Raw genomic sequence first — 20,414 nt, 5'->3', positions numbered from 1 at the left:
ATTATGTGGTGTCTGAGCCCTTCATTTTTACAAGATTTTGCCCCCAAGGTTCATCTCTATCACCACTTCTGTTCATACTAGCTATTGAACCACTAGCAATAGCAATTAGATCTAGTAGGCAAATACAGGGGATTACAATTGGCAACCGAGATCATAGAATAGCTCTTTTTGCTGACATCTGGCAATTAAACACATCCATACCAAAACCATTAGATCTAATTGGCTTGTTTGGTAGTATGTTCGGATATAAAGTAAATGTTTCAAAATCATCACTAATGCTGCTTAACTGAAATGAAAGACAATATATATAAACCAATACTTATTTACTTTCAAGCTATATTTAAAAATGAACATTTTGCCTAAATTCATGTATTATTTTCAAAATATCCCTCTCATGCCACTCTTGAGAAATGTTTAAGAAACTCACAGCACTATTCAGGAAATTTATAGGGAATAAGAAATGTCCTTGAATCCGCATATCTTCCATTTGGTACTGGGGGGCTGAAATGTCCAAATCTTGACTGTACGTACACACCGCCGCCGACTTGAGCTTCTAAAGTTACTTTCATAGTCATTCATTTTCAATGGAAGCTGGCTTCTCTCAGCTGCAAGCAGCAGCAAATCCGTCGGCGTCACGTTTTGGGCATTTTGAGCGACCTGTGCTGGGTTCCCTATCATTTATGATATGTTGTTGTTTGCATATAGGGACCAGTTACAAAAGAACAAGGCATGGGATAAAATAGCTGGGATAGTTGGTGTCTCCGGTGAGTTGGTGAAGTGCGTGATGATCGATGATTTATATTATTTTTAACTAGGAGGAAAATAATTGCACAACAATGAGCAGTGCACCGTAGCAAGCTAGTCTTCCTTGCTTGATGTGAATGGTGCGATCTGATTGCAGATCATTTTACCCTTATTAAACGCGCAAAAGTAATTAAAAGTAGAAGAAGCATGTTAGTGCAATGCACTGACATTAATGAGTTGTGTCAAACGGGAGGTTTACGGCTACATCTGGCCCGCCATAAAGTGACAGCCAGTTTCATTCATTCTTTTGGCGTCTGTCATGTCCATTCCGCTGTACATTTTAGGTTTAAACTGTTTCTGACTCAGATTTGTCTCTGTCTTGCCAGCAGTATAAACTCGCTCTCCCCCCTAGCATACCAGCAGCATATGATTAAAAACTTGATATACCGATATAGTGCAGTGATTGCTATGGATTTTTAATTTTCTGTAAGTAATTCTGAAAGATAAATAACGTTAATCATGCTATTTCCTTGACTGATTGATGGATAACAAATATTGTCACCCTAAATGACAGTAGACAGTGATAATGCCAGTCTCAAAGCATAGTATAGCAACTCTGATGCAGTTGAGCAAGAGAGAAACATAGGTCTTCATGTAAAGAAGCTGCTCTGTGATGTGATGTTGAATATTCAGGTCGGCGAGTAGCACTCTTCAAAATAGTGCTTTGCCTGAGCCCACTAGCATCAACCTGAGTCACGTTAATTAGCTCGTAGGTGGTAGCTCAAGCTTGACGTGCTTTGGTGATATTTTAATTCAGCTCTACACAATGTGCATGTGGCTTTCGAATTGTCTAATGAGCTGTCCAGGAGTTTTGGAAAATAAAAAGCGCCATTGTGTTTTCTGCTCTCTTTCTCCATCATGCCTGCAGCGGCAGGATGTGTTACGAGGAAGTATGGCAGCTTGATGATAAGTAAAGGTGCGGCAAAGGGTCAAAATATTAGCCTGTTAGGCACGACGCAAAGCTAAGTGAAGTGTAAAATAAATGAATAAATGGCGTCATGCAATTAATGCGATTAAAAAAAATTAACGGGTTATGCTCGGCCCTTAATCGCGATTAACGCCTTAATGCTGACAGCCCTACTTATGTTTTTTTCTGTTGTCTGTTCACTAGCTCAGGATTGCAAAAAGAAATGGAAAAGCTTGAGGGACATGTTCAGGAAGGAAAGAAAGAAGGAAAAAGATAGGCGAAGAAGTGGCGCGGGTGCAAGCAGTGCCCGGCCGTGGCGGTACAGTGCGGTTATGAGCTTCCTCAACCCTTTCATGGAGGACCGACCAACGTCCAGTGATATGGGGGGAGGGGAAGCCCTAGATGGAAGTGTACAATGGCCAGAAGACAGTGATAATGCCATGGCCGGGCACAGTCAGGCACCAGCACAGACACCAGAGCTTCAGGCACAAGAGCAGTCACCAGAGCTTCAGGCACAAGAGCAGTCACCAGAGCTTCAGGCACAAGAGCAGTCACCAGAGCTTCAGGCACAAGAGCAGTCACCAGAGCTTCAGCCATCAGACAACACACTAGTGCAGAGAGCAAGCCAGCCCGCCCCAAGATGGAAGAGGCCCCACACCTCTGACTTTGAGGAGAGACTGCTCACAGCATTGGAGGCTGTGAGCAACAGACCGGGACCTGTCCCCAGCCCTTCTCCTAGTTCTCCCCCTCCGCCTCCTCCTGAGGATAGTGATAGCTATTTTTTTAAAAGCCTGCAGGAAGACTTCAGAACCCTGTCTTTAAGAACAAGGCAGGATCTCAACTTTGAGATGCACCGCCTGGTGTATGAGGCAAAGTGTCGTGAGGTTGACCCTTGGGCTGAGAGTAACAGGGTGCAGCTGACAACACTGTGAGGGGTGTCAGTAAGCTTGTTACCTTCGCAGTGCTGTCAACTGCCCCCTGTTGTCTCTCCCTCACATGCACGCGCGCACAAACAGTATCATTCACACAGGAAGTGCTGTGAGTATATGTAACAAGGGTCAGAGGTCAACACAAAGTTGAGATGAAAGGAAAGTTTGTAATGTGCGTTCTGTTAGATTAAGGACAAGTTGGATCCAATAATTGCAATGATAATTGACAGACACCCTTATCTCTTGAGTACACTTTTGCTTTAAGCTGAGAGTTAGATTGAAACCATATTAACGTCCGTCTGTTTAATGCATAGCTGGAGCCAGCAGACTTGTTCAACACGTTGACGTTAAAGGCCGTGTTGGGGCCAAGTTTTGTTGTGGGGCCAAGCATTTCATCAACTAGCTTATTAATAAAAAAAGTTGTTGTATGAATTGTTTTTTTTCCCAATAAATATTGTAGAGAGTTGGAGGTGGAGTTGGCCAGGACACCGCCGTCACTCGTCCTCCAATAGCTGCCCACTTCCAGCCAGAAGCACAACCGAATAAGTCCCCTTGTAATTAAAAAACATGGACCCTGAATTGTCAGGAGACTTAATCACCACGTTTCCCATCAATGGATCCAAGGCAGTTGGGGAAAGCCCACCGCTGGTAAAACCCCTTTGCGATGCTCAGCCAATCCTCAGTAGTGGGCACTGGCATGTACTCCTCCACCATGGAGTCCCAAATGGCCCTGCAGACCTGGGGGACAATGTTGGCCACAGTGCTAACTCCCATGTGATAGCTGGCAGCAATAGTGCGATAGGAGTCCCCTGTGGACAAGAACCGCAGGCAAATAGCCAGACGCTCAGCAGGACATATTGCACGGCGGTAATTGGTGCTAGTCATCATGATGAGCGGCCCCACTTTTGACAGCACGCTGTCAAACTGCTCCGTGTCCAGTCTGAAGTGCCGCTGGAACCTCTCGTCATCAAGCCGCAGCTGCTGCACCAGCCGGTGATACTCTCCGAACTGATGACGGTCCTGGAGGGTGTCATGTACCCAAACTCTCCGAGTCCGACGTTGACGTCTTCTCCGCAAATACAATAAAGCAGCACCAAACACAACAACTTTGCGATGATCCATAATGATCCAGTGATACACATTTGAGGATGAGCGCAACTTTTATAGGAAATATTTTCGAACGTTCGTTTTAAGCGGGAATGCAATTCATTTGCTCACGGTAACACCGATTTGACCAATTGCACTAGATGCAAATAATAATAATAACTTGCACAGTGCATTTCACTTCAATCAACGCCAGTTATTGTAATACAGGCCACACACAAACTAATAACAGGGCTGGCTATTCTGTACTACAAACGGCCAGGCAATGTGTCCCGCAAACAGCTAATTATTCTTTCTTTTTTTCGACCAAATGTGACCAAAACGGTTATAAAAATTCTGTCATTATAAAAGGTTTCTAGTGTCAATGTATTGGCCGTGCAGTGGCTGCTTGTGCTTTTTCTTCAATCATGTGTTTTCTGGTGCCTTGTGTGCTTGGCAGCTCCTTTAAATAAAATACTGACACATTTTTTAAGCGAGTGACTTTCATAAAGTTGCTATCCCAGTCCTCTGTATATAGTCTATGGTTGTCCTCTCTTCTCTCTCTCTGTGACATCCTCTTCTCTTCTCCCATGATCAAACGCTGCCATATCAGAGTGGCCAAAGCACCAAAAAGCTTCCCCGTACTTTTTGACAAGCGTCCTTAACAGGGCGGCCAGGGCTTCTTTGCAGCTCAAGTCGGCGGCAGTGTGTACGTACAGTTATTGGTACTATTTAGCAACACAATTAACAAATATAATGATAATATTCTATTTTTCTTCTGGAGATACTCCGTCTTGGATGGACATAGAGTCAGGTTCCTTTGCATGTGTACCTGTATTCAGCCAAGCTAAAGTACTTAAGAACACATAGTGCTCATCCTGTAGTTCTTACAGTTTTTTCCGATCGTCCTCTTTTACTATATGTACTACAGTAACATATGGTCATGCGATTGAAAGAACCTCAACACCTGAGTGCGTTTCCTAGATGGGAATCAGCTGTGATGGATCTATTTGCATAGCTTCAATCAGCCGTTTCTCAGTAGCAATGGAATAAAATGAAGGGGGTATATTTGTGTTTATTTGTGAACAGCTGTTCACTTTCACTTTAGCCTATACGTTAGGTTTAGAACATGATGTTATCTGTTCTGACATACAGAGTGAAACCATTTGCAAATTAGTCAGTAATAATCCATTGTTTTGGTCTTGGTTGAGCTTGTGTGTAAAAGAAGTTCAAGCATTTTAAATTTGTGTTAACTGTATGCATTTTGTGTCAAAGCAACAAGAAATGTGTTAAATGTATAGCCTACACAGACGGATGTTGTGCTGTGTTAAGAGTTTAGGAAAGTTGTTAAAAGTATTGAAAAAATTGTCATAGCGATCGGAAAAAAACTGTAATATGGTTAATGTATGGTATGAGGTAAAATAATATATGAACATATTGGACTCTCTGTCACAATTGAGCCCAGTATGGTGAAATGTTTCATTTAAACCAGGCAAGCTGGATGCAGGATTCCAGATATGGGCAAAGAAAGGAATAAGTAAAGTAGGTGACCTCTTAAAGAAGGGATTCTAATGACCTTTGAAGAAATCTCTCTAATGTATGACATTCCAAGGATTTTTTTTTTAATATCTCTAAGTGAGGAACTTTATTTATTCCATGCAAAACCAATTAGTCGGGATTCCTGAACTCTCATCCTTAACATAACAAACAATTGCCAGGGTTTCCCGCAGCACTTTGCAGTTTAGGCCGCCTTAACTGAGTCTTCATATATATATATATATATATATATGTGATATATATATATATATGTATATTTGTATATATATATATATATATATATATATACATACATATATATATCCGCAAGTCGCATCAACACAGTCTGTAGGAAACAAGGTAACGGCGAGTTGTAAAGATACCTCCAATCACAACGGAAAGAGCATTTGCTGGCGGTGAGTGTAACTGTCATTTATTCACATTTAAAGGGATAAATCGCCATTTCACCGTCGCGTGTGCATCAGAGTTTGACAACAAATGTGGGCAGCTGGGGCATGCCCGGGCAGAGACGGGGTGAGTGGACTTACCGGAGCGTTGGCATACGGCAGGCAGAGAACATTTATATATGTTTCTCCGTTCTATTCTTCACATCAGTGAGGCTTTCTTCTCTTGTTTCAACAAAGTGAATACATGACGAAGTGACTGGAAATATCCATCACCTCTCGCGCGTGGATTCTCAATGTCCCGGCTGTTGCCCGGTCTTTGAGACACAGCTGTTGTCTGTTTTTTTTTAATACACGGTTAGTTCGCACAGTGAAATTACGTGTCCTGTTTTTATTTCACGCATACTATCTGCTGGAGTGTGTGAAGCTATGGGCTGAGCTCTGTTATCTCAGTGCAGTTTGTTTTGGAGAAGAGTTGTCAGGCAAAGTGGAAGAGTGTGTGTCACGGAGGATAATGGGAGCAATGCCTGTAAAATTGTTATAGCACTTTTTTGGAAAATAGTTTAATGAGCTTAAAATTGCACATTGCAACTGTTATTTTGAAAAGCTGGTTATTTATTAATTATGTATTATTATTTAAATGTAATATTTAGTGTAATGTGTAGTACAGAGTCTGCACTACAGAGATGTATTAATTATATATTTAAATTTGATTTAGTGTAGTACAGAGTCTGTATTAAAATTGTATCTACTACTGTACTTGATATTATATTGATGCTGATATTGATTTATATTGATACTAATAATATAATTATTATTTTGTGAGGATATATTAATAACTAAAGTTGCCATGAGCACCATCAAACCTCATAAGAGCTGTAGTCATTGAATGCAAACTTAATATTTTGGTTATTGCAACAAAACTGTCAGTAGAAGGATAGGACATTAACTCTTTATTAACTGTGGGAGATAATATGGTTTCTCCATACATGTAGCTAACTCTAAAGTTCAAACTGTAAATTAAGCTGACAAAAAAATCCTGATGGAAAAGTGACACGTTGACAAAATGAACAGATATTGATACTCACCCATCATCCTCTCTTCAGTCCCATCCTCTCCTCTCACTCTCTCTGCCCGCAGCTCTGAAACAGTCACTATGAATAAGTATCACTATTGACAAAGAATAGCAATATTACATCTTTGGCAAAAGCAAATATCAGTGTTTGTCAACCATCAGTAAAGGTGGATTTTGAACTGGTACAGTAAGTGGATCATGAGTAAAGATTATTTTCTCAAACTACTCTTTTCAAGGTCAAAATTAACATTCACTCTTGTGTTAGTTTAGATCCAATTCATCAATCCTTGTAATCTAAGGACTTTCTTTCTGTTTTGTTTATTATTACAGTAGCCTAGCCACAAAAATGTGGTCAAAGTGACTTGACTCAATTTTGGTTTAAAGACCACTTCATTTGTTATATGGAATAGCTAAAGTGACCATTTCAAATGATAGGCCTACATAGTATAATTGTATATTAAGGTAAAAGTCAGTCAGCCCGAGTGTAGAATTACTTTATTTTGTCAACTGATGTGTACATATTCAGCAATGGTTATCGTACCAAAATATAACAACACAAGATGATAAACATTTTATATTGATTGATTTTACCATCTTGAGTGCTAAAACTTTTCATTATATTTTTCCAGCTGCATTGATTTGAAGACTCCCCAAACTTACCAGGAAGTGTAGACATGTAAGCTATGGGCTATTTTTTTAAGCTAACACACAAGTTACTTCAAAGTAAAAAGTAGCCGTTTCCACAGCATCGTGTGCGCGAGATACACAGCCCTATGTGACACACGTGTACACACGCGCGCGCTTACCTTTGAATATCGGGTAGATGAGGGCGCAGACACAGCCAACAGCGACCACAGCTACGACGGATCCCAGTACTGACAGCACCACGACTGACCACGGTTTGGGGCCGTTCCGGTTGAACGGCTGTCCCGTACTCCCACAGGGTACCTCACCTGACATCATAGCCACCCGGGGTCTCACAAAATGAGATTCTGTAGGCCTATGTTCCATTTCCTCTGACGAATGTGAGCGACCGAAACTTTCTTTTAAAAGGTATGTCGCACTTCTCTGCATTGTGATGCACTTGAAAGCAGCCTATAAACGTTCCTTTAGCCTACGTAATATGGAACAACTTGTGTATTTACGAGTTATTTATAAGTCAGACCACATGTGGTAAAAACTGCATAGTAGGCCTATAAACTGACCGTTTTATAGTTGCATCAGGAACTGTCGTAGCCTTCCTTCTTTTGCCTTTTTCCAATCGTACTTCCGCACATAAAATTGTCCCTCAGGCTGTTCCGTCAGTGTAGTTGCTCATAGTTTGTCCACAAGAGAGCACTTACAAGTTGATATTTACACTTTCACATAAAAAAACAAAAACACAAACGTATTAAGATTGTTTCTTTATGTTATGTGTATATTAACTAATTAGCTGATCAAAACATCAGTTATCAGTGTATTTAAAACTCCTAAATATCAATATAAGTCAGCCTAAAAAATCTGATTGGGCTTTTTCAAACTTATATGAATAGTGAATATGAATGTCTGCACGTCTATATACTAAAGGGTTATCCTAAACAATCATTTTACCAGTAATTTTGCTTTTTGAGAGACAAGTGATTTTTTTTTATTGTGCAGATGTAATCTCTATGTTTTTTGTGTAAAGCAGTTTGCGTGTATTGCATCAATTGTGCTATATAAACAGTTAATAATTATTTATTAAATATCTCCCAAGTGGTAATTTTGTAATTAAAGTAATCTTTTACCACCAAGTTGTTTGTTTATTTAAATTCCTCTCTGTTTTTACAGCTACTTTGCTCAAACTTAAGTGAAATATCGACTAATCTGCTGTATTTTTTTAAGGAAACTTGAGTAGACATAATTCCCCTGCCAAGATCTTGTTAACTTTTACAGAGAAGCAATAGAAAGCATCCTGAATAAAAACATTACAAACTGGCATGGGATGTGCCGAGCCAGGACTAGAAGGCTCTGCAGCAGGTGATTAAAACTGAAATTGAAATTGAATCTTAATAATTTTGCAAATTTCTAACTCTTCTAAGCAACTGCATTTTCACAATGCAAGCAAGGGGTTTTCCAGCTGAGAAACAGTTATTACCATATTTCAATCTATGTAGGCCTATTTCGATATATATTCTATAACAATTTTTTAATATGGTGACCAAGCGTAGCTTTTTGACGCACTGGGAGTGGGAATGTGTTGGTATTTCTCTGGTGTTAGAGTCTACATTACTGCAAAAGTAGCTCTAGAAAATAACACTTTACTCATTGGGTAGGCCTACTATAAAGGACATTAGGCCTAAAACATTAGGCCTATGTTATAGCAGATTTGTGTGATATTTAACTTAGTTTTAGTGCAAGAGATAGGTGTAACAGATGGACATGTAACAATGTGTGTTAACTAATTATCTAGAGAACACAGTGCTGTGGAGATAGGTCTTGCAATGTGAGATTATAGTAGAAAATGTAGGCTACCACCAAACAACAAAATGAGAAGATTTGGAATATAACTATACTGTAGCAGTTGTGATGTCACCTCATCCAACTGCGTGCGTTCTGCAATTATAATTTCCCTTTAAGACCATGACAGGGTGCATCTAATTTTTTTCATTTTTCGTTTATTATACAGGAAAAATTTAAAAGTAACAATAAGTTACAATATAAACGGGCTTGACGCAGTTTAAAAACTGGTTTGCAGCAAGTTCCTGTTCTGCAGAAACATAAAACATTGAACATAGTTACGGCATATGAGGACAGAATCTGAAAATAAAATGCAATAGCGTGGCTGTTTATGTAGTTCTGGTAAGTCAGAGCGTTTGAGCGTCTGAGTGCAATGCAATGGTGAGACCATTTTGGGAGATTACTGTGGATCTTGGGAGCACGATTGTATAGTCGTGCTATTGGTTCAGGAATTTCCTTTGTGGTAAGAGACCAGATTGTTGAAAACACAATTGCATGTAGGTAGGTTTCAGAAACAGAAAAGGAAGATATGATCTAATCTTGTTATACACATAAAGTTTCTGATTTAGCTTTTTTGTTAAGTTAGAAATGTGTTCCTGGTATGTAAGGTGTGAATCAAGTAGCACACCAAGATATTTGTAAGTCTTTGTGATGACAAGATCTTGGTTTGCAAAGGTAATAGAATTTTCTGGGTGAGGGAAGATACATACATTCAGTTTTCTTTACATTGATGGTCAAGTGGTTCTTTTTCAACCAGTCATGTAAGAACTTAACCTGACTCCGCCAGATGGATTGCTTCGCATTTGCTCGGCATATCCATCTGGGAACTTTCCGTTGGAGAACTTTTGGGAAGGGGCGAAAATACTGGTTACCTGGTTGGATAAACCATTTGTCTATCACTAACCTGACTCCACCAGATAGCTCGCGAGATCAGGGCGGTCTCACAAGACTAATTTTCTTCACAACTGGCAGAGCCAGTTGATATATCAAACTCTTGCCGAAACCAGTCGGGAAAAGAGCAAAAACATCTTTTCCTCCGAAAAAAGCCTCCAGTGCCATTTTTTGCTCTTCTTTCAATGAAGGAATACTTTCTAATTCGGATAAAACTTGCGCGATAGCTACGCTCATCTCATCCGTGAAAGCCGCCATGTTGTTTAGACTGAACAGTCGCTTCTCGTTGTGTCACACCTAAACCCGCCTCAAAACCAATGCTGATTGGTCGGTCGTTTGGCGAACGGCTCCAAATTTTCTCTATCTCAAGATGCTGATCTGCGAGTGGAAAACTGGAGCTTGCGACATCAGGACGGTCTCACGAGCATTTCTATCACAGATGAAGACAATTTAAATGAGTGAAGTTTGTTAAGCAGGATCTGATGGTTTACTGTGTCGAAGGCTTTACGAAAGTCAATAAAAATAGCTCCAGTGATGTGACCTTTGTTAAGAGAGTCACGTAATTGTTCAGTGAAGAGAAGTAATGTCGACATGGTTGATCTCTTAGCGCGAAAACCGTGTTGACAATCACTGAGCCAATTGTTAGTTTCAAGATAAGAACTTAACTGGTAATGCAAGGCTTTTTCAAGCAACTTAGACATTGCTGGAAGTATTGCTATAGGTCTGTAGTTTGAGACAAGAGTATGATCATCAGATTTAAAAATTGGAGTCATTTTTGCTGTTTTCCAGTCAGCGGGAAAGATAGAATGCCTGATAGAAAGATTAAGTGCTGAAAGAGAGGTACGAGGCTATCACCATGAGTCTTTAAAAAGAGAATGTGTAGACCAAAAGTATCACAGGCATGAGAGTTTTTTAGTGAGTGCAGTATTTTTATCACCTTGTTCTGTGAAATTTCAGAAAATGAGAACTGATCAGATGTTGAAGCGAGAACAGGTGAGAAAGAGGAGGGAGTGGCAAAATGTGTTGCCGGTTCTTTAACAGATGATACAAAATAGTAATTGAAAGCACTTGCAATCTTTTATGAATCTGAAATAAGAGTACCCTGTAGGGAAATTTGAATATTGACATTCTTTTTCACCAGTGATGACCTTAAGGGTCTGCCATAATGTCTTTGGGTTGGTAGCAGATTGGGTAATCTGCTGTTGGAAATAGACCGCTTTAGCCTTACGCAATTCAACAGTACATTTATTTCTAATTTCTATGAAATTATTTTTGCTCTCTGGTTTTCGACAACCTATACATTTTAAGGAGGCCTTCTGTTTAAGGAATTGAAATATTTCAGAATTTATCCATGGTAATTTACTCTGCCTAGGGTCGAGCCTTACTGGCAGTGGTATATTTATTCTGTATTTACTGAAATTTAGTGTGAAATTGCACTGGATTTTCCAGTGACAGCTCATCGCTCCAATCAGTAGTACTGAATTCAGCATTCAGTTTTGAAATTGCTATTTTTGGTACAGAGTGGGGGGCATGAGTTTTAGAAGATTTTAGGATTGCCCTAACTGCATATTGTCAGAGTGAGTGATCTGAAATAGCCACATCTATGACACCAGACATTACATATTTTGAGGGCTGATTAGTGAAGATAAGATCCAGAATTGAGCTGTGTGTTTTGCCAATTCTTGTTGGATCCTTGATTCATTGATAAAGTCTGAGTTTCATTGCAGTGGCTTTCAAAGATTTTGATGAGCCATCATTCCAGTCAAGGTTGATATCGCCCAGAATTACAAGCTCCTTTGTTGTAACATATTTAATAATGTCAGAAAGCTGAGATAGACACTTTCACTGACATTTGGAGGCTTGTAGGTGACAATAATGGTGATTGCGTGTTGGGGTGTAATCAGTGCTTTTATTTTGACAGATGCTGTAGACTACAACATAAACAGAATAGCATACGTTTATTTTGAAAATAATGAATCGGAAAAGGTGTTGACGCAGATTGTTGCTGTTGGTAATCAAGTCTACGGCGATTTCAGACGCCACAAAGCCCACTGGGTGACTACAAAGCAACTTTGCAATTACGGTAACGTTAAATAAATATTTTTTTATGTGCTGTAACTTTGGTTCTGTTATATAAACCTCGACAATCAAGGCAGAAGCACATTGATCGCGTGAGGCTTTCGTGGTCGTGTGCTCATAGTCGTACAGTAACGTTAGGCTATCATTGGGCTAACGTTAACGTTCATTTTAACTGGTAACATTGATTTGTCTTAAGGTTAACGTTACTGCGGGGATATGGTTTAGCTAAGCGTAATTCCAGTCTTTGTCTTTACGAATGAATTTCCACACAGCGTATTAAATATCAGTCTAATCGTATGCAGGCATACTGCGAAATGAACCATACCTGCTAAGGCAGTTTGTATGTGTAACGTTATGTGTTTTAGCTTTGTAATATTTACCAGCTAAGATTGCTTAGCTAGCCCGTTTAGTTTAGCGTCTCTAAAGCAACAGCGAATATTAGGCCTACTTAAATGTTTTCGTCAGCTGGCTTTGTAGGTAAAGTAAAGCAACTCGGTTACCTGACTGTTGACTTGTTGCATTTATCAGCAGTCGTATCAATAGGTTAACGTTGGTAACGTTACCCATACTGCTTCTTGTACGGAGAGGGATTCGCCAAACTCCACATATCTACACTACAGTTTAAAGCGGACCTACCATGCTCAATTGCTGGTTCATACTTGTAGTTTGGGTTTCTGATAGAACACATTTACATGCTTTTATGTTAAAACCCCCCCCCCAGTGTTTTCCTATTTTTTTCCCATACTGTCTGCCTGAATATAGCCTACCTTTCTAAAACGCTCTGCACACACTTTTCTTTGTACACCCTCCCTTCCGAAAAGCCCAGTCTGCCCTAATTGGTCAGTGTTTTTGAGTCTTCTGCATCTTCAGCCAACACATGCTCATTCCCAGCCAATGTCCAAAATTAACTTTTTGACTCACCGGACAAGTTGGCCGGTCAAGCATATTTTTTACAGGCCAAAATATTAAATTGCAGGGTTTTTTTTGTAACTTAGTTATACATAACAAAACGTTATGGTTGGTGTTGCAAGTACTGCTGGTAGGGATGTTAGTGATTAACTGTTTAACTGTTAACCGACAATGGGATTAGCCTAATATTATCAGTTAAACCAATATTAATAAAAAAATATAAAGTAAAAAAAAAACGTCTTGCATGATCAAAATGTAAAAGGCGTTTCTTAACTGCTAATTAGTCTTAACTTTGAACCAGCAAGTTGTGTTTTAAGCTCCTCTTTTTTTCTGCTTGTGGAGAGCTACGTGACACATGAAACTATATTGATGAGGACCGGCGAGTTAAATCGGCCGTCCGAGAGTATACCAGGCAGATACACAGCTGACAATCTGCAGGTGGAGGTGGTGGAGACAGATTTGGTAATACATGCCACAGGCCGCTGTGGACTTGTGTCAGTCCCGCAAGCGGTTTCAGGAAAGTGGCTGCATGTGTCCGACAATGCACAGATAATCAACACCGGTACAAGCCTATAGCTGTCTGCAGACATGGAGTGCGGAAAGTGTATCAGAGCCTCCCGAACGGGTGAACTGAGACTCTGTTTCCTGCTTGTCGGTCAACGGTTAATGATCGGTTAACATTTAATTTCATTGTGCTTCCTTTTGGAAGGCTGGCTGCCAAAAATCGCCACTTATTAGCTAATTAATTAGCCTGAGGTTAATGCTAGCTATCAGTAAACAGAAGTGACGTGGTGGCTGGCGTCTGGTGTGTGCGCCAGTGTTTGTGTGTGCGTGTGTTGGCCCGCCCCCGCGAAGCTCCGACATGCAGACAGCAGAGGAACAGAAGAAAGTAGCTGCACCTTCACCAAAATGAAGACTGAAAAACAGAACTATTTTGGTACAAACATTTACTCGCCATGTGGCAAATAGCCCTCTGAGATTTACTCGCCAAATGGAAAAATGTACCCGCATTTGGCGAGTGTTAATTTCGGACCCTGTTCCCAGCGCGTCAAAAGCCAATGCTTTGTCAGGTGCCTTTGGCTGACACAAACAGTCTCTTTAACCATCTCAGTCAGACGCAGTGGGGCTTTCTACTAATGCACGCTTGGTCGGGACTCTTGGCGTCACTTTTTGACTCTTTGGGTTGGGACAGATTTGGCGTAATTAAAAAAATTTATGTTTAACTGACATGTGGCACAAGAGCGGGACAGTTTGGTTTTACAAAAATTTGTGGGTGGGGTTACAACATTTACATTTCAATGACCCTTGGGTTAAGGAATGATCGTGGGTGGGATTACAAAATGTACGTTTTAGTGACGTGGGACAAGAACGGGACACAAACCCCGGTCTCCTGGGTGAAAGTCCTGTGTTGTTTGACCCATCCACCACCACAACCTGCCTTGTTGCGCGGATTTTCGGTCTTTTATACTACTCGCTACGATTGTCGCTCTTCATACTACGTCATCCTACAGCTCTGTAGTAGAGCTACTGCTATGCCCAGTGCGTCCCATACAGACGCTAAAGGGTGATTTTTGCGTTGCTTTTTGATGCTGAGAGCCACTGAGCAAGTGTCAGTATTTGACGAGTTGGGAATGAGAACGGGTTGTAACAGCATTGTAGTGGCACTTTCTATCAAGAAAAATCTCCAATAAAAGCTTCTCTACCAAAAAACTACTCAATCCAACATGTTTTAGCAGGAATCTGATTAGAAATCGGGGATAATTACCAACATCGGAAACCAAGATTACAAGTTTCCCTGACGTTTGGCTTTGGTAAATACTGCTAATTATGTCTCTCTGTCACATGTATACTGAAGTCGTGTAAGCTGTTAATGGATCTTTTAGGTCAGTGGTCACCCTGATGCCTGACTTCTTGTGATACTAAAGATTATCTCATACTGCTTCTCCTCTGATGGTTTCTCATACTGTGAAGAGAGTCTGATAGGTCCAGGAACACGTCATCAAACAGGGGCTTCAGGACCAAGCATCAAGTCACTCGGATGACCTGTTAAACATGGCAGATTTAGTGTTGGAGTATAATGTCATGTGATCAAGGGTGATTACAGTATGACAGGAAGGAAAAGGTATAGTTTACTACAACATCATCTTGAATGTGTAGTTATGGCAACAGGTACAAAGAGCGTAAAACATGATAAATTATACGTTTTTTATCAAGTATGGAGGAAGAAATTGATTACACAGAACAGTTGAACCTCAAGTGTAACTTGTGATGTGACAAACGGTTGTAAATTTAGTATAAGGTGCAAAAAGCGACCTAGTGAGACTCAGTGTTTGTAATGCAATACAAGACTACATTGTAGGAGAGGCCGTGGGCTGCTGACAGTATTCTAGAACGTGAAAGGCTGATTTATAGTAGTAAGTAGGCTCTAGTCTACGCAGAGCCTACGCTGTAGCCTATGTAAGTGGTCTATGCTGTTGTGAGGATTTATACTTGTTCCCTGGTGTGTCTGTGTCGTTCTAGCATATCTCTTTAAGAGTATAGCAGGCTACAGCGTAGGGTACGGCGTAGGAGCCGTATCTACGCGCACCTTCGCACGTACCTACGGCATAGATTCAGCGCAGAACCAAAAATCAATGTTTCCCACACATAGACTAATGTGTGGCGGTGTGCCGCACTATCAACACCGGCCGCCGCACATTGCGTTTCGTTATTCATTTATTTTTTTATGCTTTTTAAAACACGTTCAGCTGCATTTCCTTTCCCTGCTATCCTCTGTCTCTTTGTCACTTGCATTTCGCTCACATACACACACACACACACACACACACACACACACACACACACACACACACACAGAGCTCCTCCCACCGTGCACACAGCGTCTGTCTGAGAGAAGACGGCTGGCGAAATTCACAAGTTCACAAAAGGTTGGTAACTATTACAGATGCATCGATTACAATTTTCTAGGCCGATTCCGATTTTTCATTGAGTTGACCAGCCGATACCAATTTTAGCTGATTCCGATTTCATTTTTTTCTAACCACTTTACAAGCACACACAAATATTTTATTTTCTATCTTTTCTTTAATAGAACATTTTACATTTTTGGATAGAACATTTTTTGAATAGATAATCGATTGCTATAAAATAGAACTATATGAATTACTCCTAGTGTGGGAAATTAACACATCTAAAGTCTAAAGTCATATAACAAGCATCTAAAGTGCAATGTTATGGAATAACCATTTCCTTCTTTTTACATCCAATATCCAACAACATTTTTTTGAGATTGATGAAAGCGTTTTAAACAGTAACGTTAATACAGCGTGTCGGAGGAATACTCTTTTTTTTTTTTTTTTTTTTTTTTTTTTCTTTAATACAGTGTCTCCTACTGCGGCCAGCGGGGCGGCAGAGGGACCACAGCATTTGCTAACGTTAGCTTCTTGTCTCATCTGGGGTCTGATAAACAGTAAATTCATCAGATGAAAATAGTCCACATCTAAAACGGTGTCCCTTGTAAAATCAACAGACTAGACCTATGTAGTGGTGTAACAGACGATAGTTGATCTGTGGTCTGTACAGATCAACACTCACGGTTCAGAATGCATGTGAACCGTGGATCAATTGCAAAGTTTAACCATTACAATAGTGTGAAATACCTTTTTACTGTCGCTGTTACTTAACATAGGCTGATAAATCTCTCTCTCACCGGTGCCTAAACGACCGGTACAGGAATAGCATCACGGATTTCGGTGCCACTTAAATACCTGCGCTGCTCTCTGATGCTACGAAACTGACGTTCGAGGCAACAAAAGCATCCCTGCATGTCACGCTAGTTAACACTAACGGTACACTTGGCAGCAGGTAATGTTGATGTTAGCCTACCGTTAGCTAGCAGCTGGATTATATGCTAAATGCTGACAACTAAACGGTGTAAAAGTGTGTCTGTATTTCACTGTAGAGGATTCCAACACCGGGACGTACAACAGTCTGCCGCTAAAGCTATGAGCTAAAAGACACAAACTAGCACTGGTCACTGCTGTTGTCGGGAAAAACGACACAAATGTGACTAAAAGTTGCATTTATTTGAAACTGGTAATCCTCGTGGTGCATTCAAAATTATTGTAAAATACCCTTTAATCTGCTGTTTTTGTTGTTTAACAGCAATTTACTGGTGAAAGAAGTTATTGTTAAAATGTATTGATACATTTTTAATAAATCATTTTTAAATTCCCCTCCCCCCCCCCCCCTTTTTTTTATACTGAAATGAAAATTTAACCGATCTGTGACTCAAAACCGTGATCTGTGCACCGTGATCCATGCACCCCTATTTCTGTTAAGATTAAGAATGTGTCGTCTCAATTTTCCACCAAATAATAGAAAAGTATCGATAATGGTATCGTTAAAGACTCGGATCGTTAAGCAGTCTCGAAAATGGTATCAATAAAAATTAACAATCCCCATCCCTACTGATTACATTACTCCGATCATTTACATCAACTTGTGCTGGTCACCTCTTTTAATCACACATGCCCTGCACCACACGCGCCAGACTGCCTGGATGCCGACACTTTCAAACCAAGATGGTCGCGGCCACTCACCAGTCTGTCCAGAGTATCTTGTAGCTTGCCAGCCCTTGGCAACAAGTAAAAAAGTCACATTTACACAATTACACCAATTCTCCACACTTCTTCCATAATTCCCCCAGAAAACCACGCCGTTATTCCCTGGAGCCGACATCTGTAAAAAAGAGAAGAAAATCAAAGATTGACTATTAAGCGCAAGAGGCACTTAGTTTAGTTTTCGTTGTCCAGCGGAGAACTTTAAACTGTTTAGGCCTATTCTTTGGTTGGGGGTGGGATCCTAAAGAGAACAGTTTTGTGTTGAGAGAAAAGACTCATTTGCTGCACTAAGTTAAATGTATTAAGCGTAAGACATATTTTAGTTACTTTGTTTACTTAGTTATTTTTGTAAACCAAAAAAAACTGTGTGCAGCTCTATCATCTGAGCAAAAACAAGTATCGGATCGGGACTCGATATCGGCAGATATTCAATATTTTAAAGATCGGATCGGAGGTCAAAAAAGCTGATTGGGACATCCTTACAAAACAGATCAACTTTTTTTAAGGCACAGCTTTATCATTACTTTATGGACATCCTCCTCTGGCAAAACAGAAGCGAGAGAGAGACTTTAATTATCAAACATAAGTCTGACAATGACTGATAAAACTGTGGAGGCTACAGGTGCTAAGGTGCAATCATAAACGCGTACACACACACACACACACACACACACACCTTATACTCTCAATGCAAGCATTAGTTCAAATTCACTGACACAACGTCATCACTTGTCGTCTGCCTCAAATGTGAAGTATTTCCATATTCAGTGAAATTCATCTTGCTCAAGTCAGTACAATAATTTAAAGACAATAATAAAGCTGACCGGGTCATCTCCCTTCCCGGCACGTAGGTGCTACTGGCAGGACGCCGGTTGATGCAGCTGTGGATTTCTGTGTGCATGAGTTAGACATTTTACATCCTGGGTGGAGTTTGTGGCAAAGGAAATGACGTATTGCAAATTTTATAACACTTCCTCAGTCTTTGTTGGCGCTAGAGAACACACTAATTATACATCATGTTGCTGTATATCATGTGTGGACCACACCTTGTAAATATAATGTAAATAGGATCATCTTAGTCAAATAAAGCTGACTTACTGTTGACTATGACATTAGCGTGTAGATGTTTTCAGGCCTGGACTTTTATCCAGCTTGTGAAATTTGGGGCAGATTGGACTATGTAAAGTCAAGTTACAACAGCTTCCTGTGTCATGGCGAAACATGTAAATTGCCTGCCTTGCTACGGCAACACCGTATTATTTTTCTCCCCCTATTCACTACTGTACATATTTTTTTCCAAAATAAGGTCCCATGATGACTAAAATTAGTTTGTCACCCTTGCTCTATAAGAAAGTAGGATGGCCAATTGTTTTGAATTTTCAATTAGTTTTTTTTGTTTAGTTTTTCTGACCTTTTTAGTAAAATGTTTAGTATGAGAGAAGAAAAACTGTCTGTCACGATTGACAGAAATTTTTTCTTTGACTGGACAGGCTCAAATGACATAAATACATATAAGAACATAAATATACATATGGAAACAGTGTAACAACATTGACAAAAACAGTGCAAGAAGCTGCCAGAATTGAGCTGTTGATGTTGTCTATGTATGGCTGTTCAGTGTGGTGATGGCAGTGGGGATGAAGGATTTTTTTACATGTTTTTCTTTGCAAATGGGACTTAAGCAATGCAAACGTTGTTCACTGCTCCAGTAATTAGGGCGGGCCTTAGATATGACTTGCCTCGCTTAGCAAAGTATTTATAGTCCGCTCAGCTCATGGAACCTTTCAGCTCAGACATCTACGAACCAGAAAGCTAACGCTATGCTAGCAAGATTCAAAGTCAATAACATTGTGTACAGTTGGTAATCAGTAAATATAATTTGCATACGTTTAACAAAGTATTTATTAACCATTACCAAGTTATCATAATCATCAGTTGTAACTTTATAATTGCCATCCAAATAATGTTTATTGACTCCAGTCTGTCTATCTTGTCTCGGTTTTGTCATAGCCTTTTGTTAACGGCTATTTGTTGTTTTGTCTTTTCTTCCAACAAACAAAAACTACTGATTACAAATAATGTTTGACAATTTACAAATTGTTTCTTAAAGGTATACAAATTATTTGGTAATCATTAACAAATACTTGATTAAAAAATATAAAATGTTAAGATGTGTGCAACAATAAACTATTAAAATAACAAAAACTAGCATTACTAATAGTAAACATTATTATAATTTCATTGTCTTTTTTTACCAGTAAAATAACTATAAACTTAAGATTAATTTACAGTACTATCAATTTACATTTAGTAGTCATGGTTATTATTATTATTATTATTATTGGTTAAGTGTTACCCAGCAGTAACACCGACTACCGTAGCAAGCTTAGTTGTTGTCCTTCACACAAGCACACACTAGTCATCCAATCTTGTCCAGCATAGATTCTTAAAAATGTAATGTGTTTGAGATGTGGTGCTGTTTCCTACTTGTTTCAGTTTTTGAGTTAACTGTAGAGATAAGTCATGTCTACAGATGATCTCACAGTTACGTGGTATGTCCTTGGCCTTTTGCTCTGACCTATACTGACCTGCTGTGGGAGCACAACAGGGTTGTGTTCAGGAAAAATCAAGAAAAGAGGAACCTGTTATTGTCGACATCATCTAAAAATCCCAATGTCCTCCCATAAGCTTTTTGGT

The 20,414-nt window shown here is 39.8% G+C and overlaps 2 protein-coding genes across 5 annotated transcripts in view; one reads left to right on the top strand and one right to left on the bottom strand.

Annotated features, from left to right (window-relative positions):
* arl6ip6 (ADP-ribosylation factor-like 6 interacting protein 6) overlaps positions 1 to 8,030 on the bottom strand; it is a 34,223-nt gene extending 26,193 nt beyond the window's left edge. The window contains exons 1-2 of the mRNA XM_078243342.1: positions 7,545 to 8,030; positions 6,752 to 6,805 (exon numbers count right to left, since the gene is read on the bottom strand). Coding sequence (XP_078099468.1) covers positions 6,752 to 6,805; positions 7,545 to 7,812 — 322 coding nt within the window. The 5' untranslated portion in view covers positions 7,813 to 8,030. The remainder of the gene's footprint in view (positions 1 to 6,751; positions 6,806 to 7,544) is intronic.
* Positions 7,701 to 20,414, top strand: part of arhgap1 (Rho GTPase activating protein 1) — a 79,357-nt gene continuing 66,643 nt past the window's right edge. For 3 of the 4 annotated variants that reach the window (XM_078243341.1, XM_078243340.1, XM_078243338.1), the window contains exon 1: positions 12,085 to 12,190. The gene's annotated coding sequence lies outside the window, so the exon portion shown is untranslated. Of the gene's footprint in view, positions 7,792 to 12,084; positions 12,191 to 20,414 lie in introns of those variants that run through there. The other variant, XM_078243339.1, reaches the window with a different exon arrangement.

The sequence above is a fragment of the Sander vitreus genome, chromosome 24 (genome assembly GCF_031162955.1).
Source record: "Sander vitreus isolate 19-12246 chromosome 24, sanVit1, whole genome shotgun sequence".
NCBI classification, from domain to species: Eukaryota; Metazoa; Chordata; class Actinopteri; order Perciformes; family Percidae; genus Sander; species Sander vitreus.
Note: the sequence above shows the minus strand (reverse complement) of the source record. Positions and strands in the feature narration are given on the sequence as shown.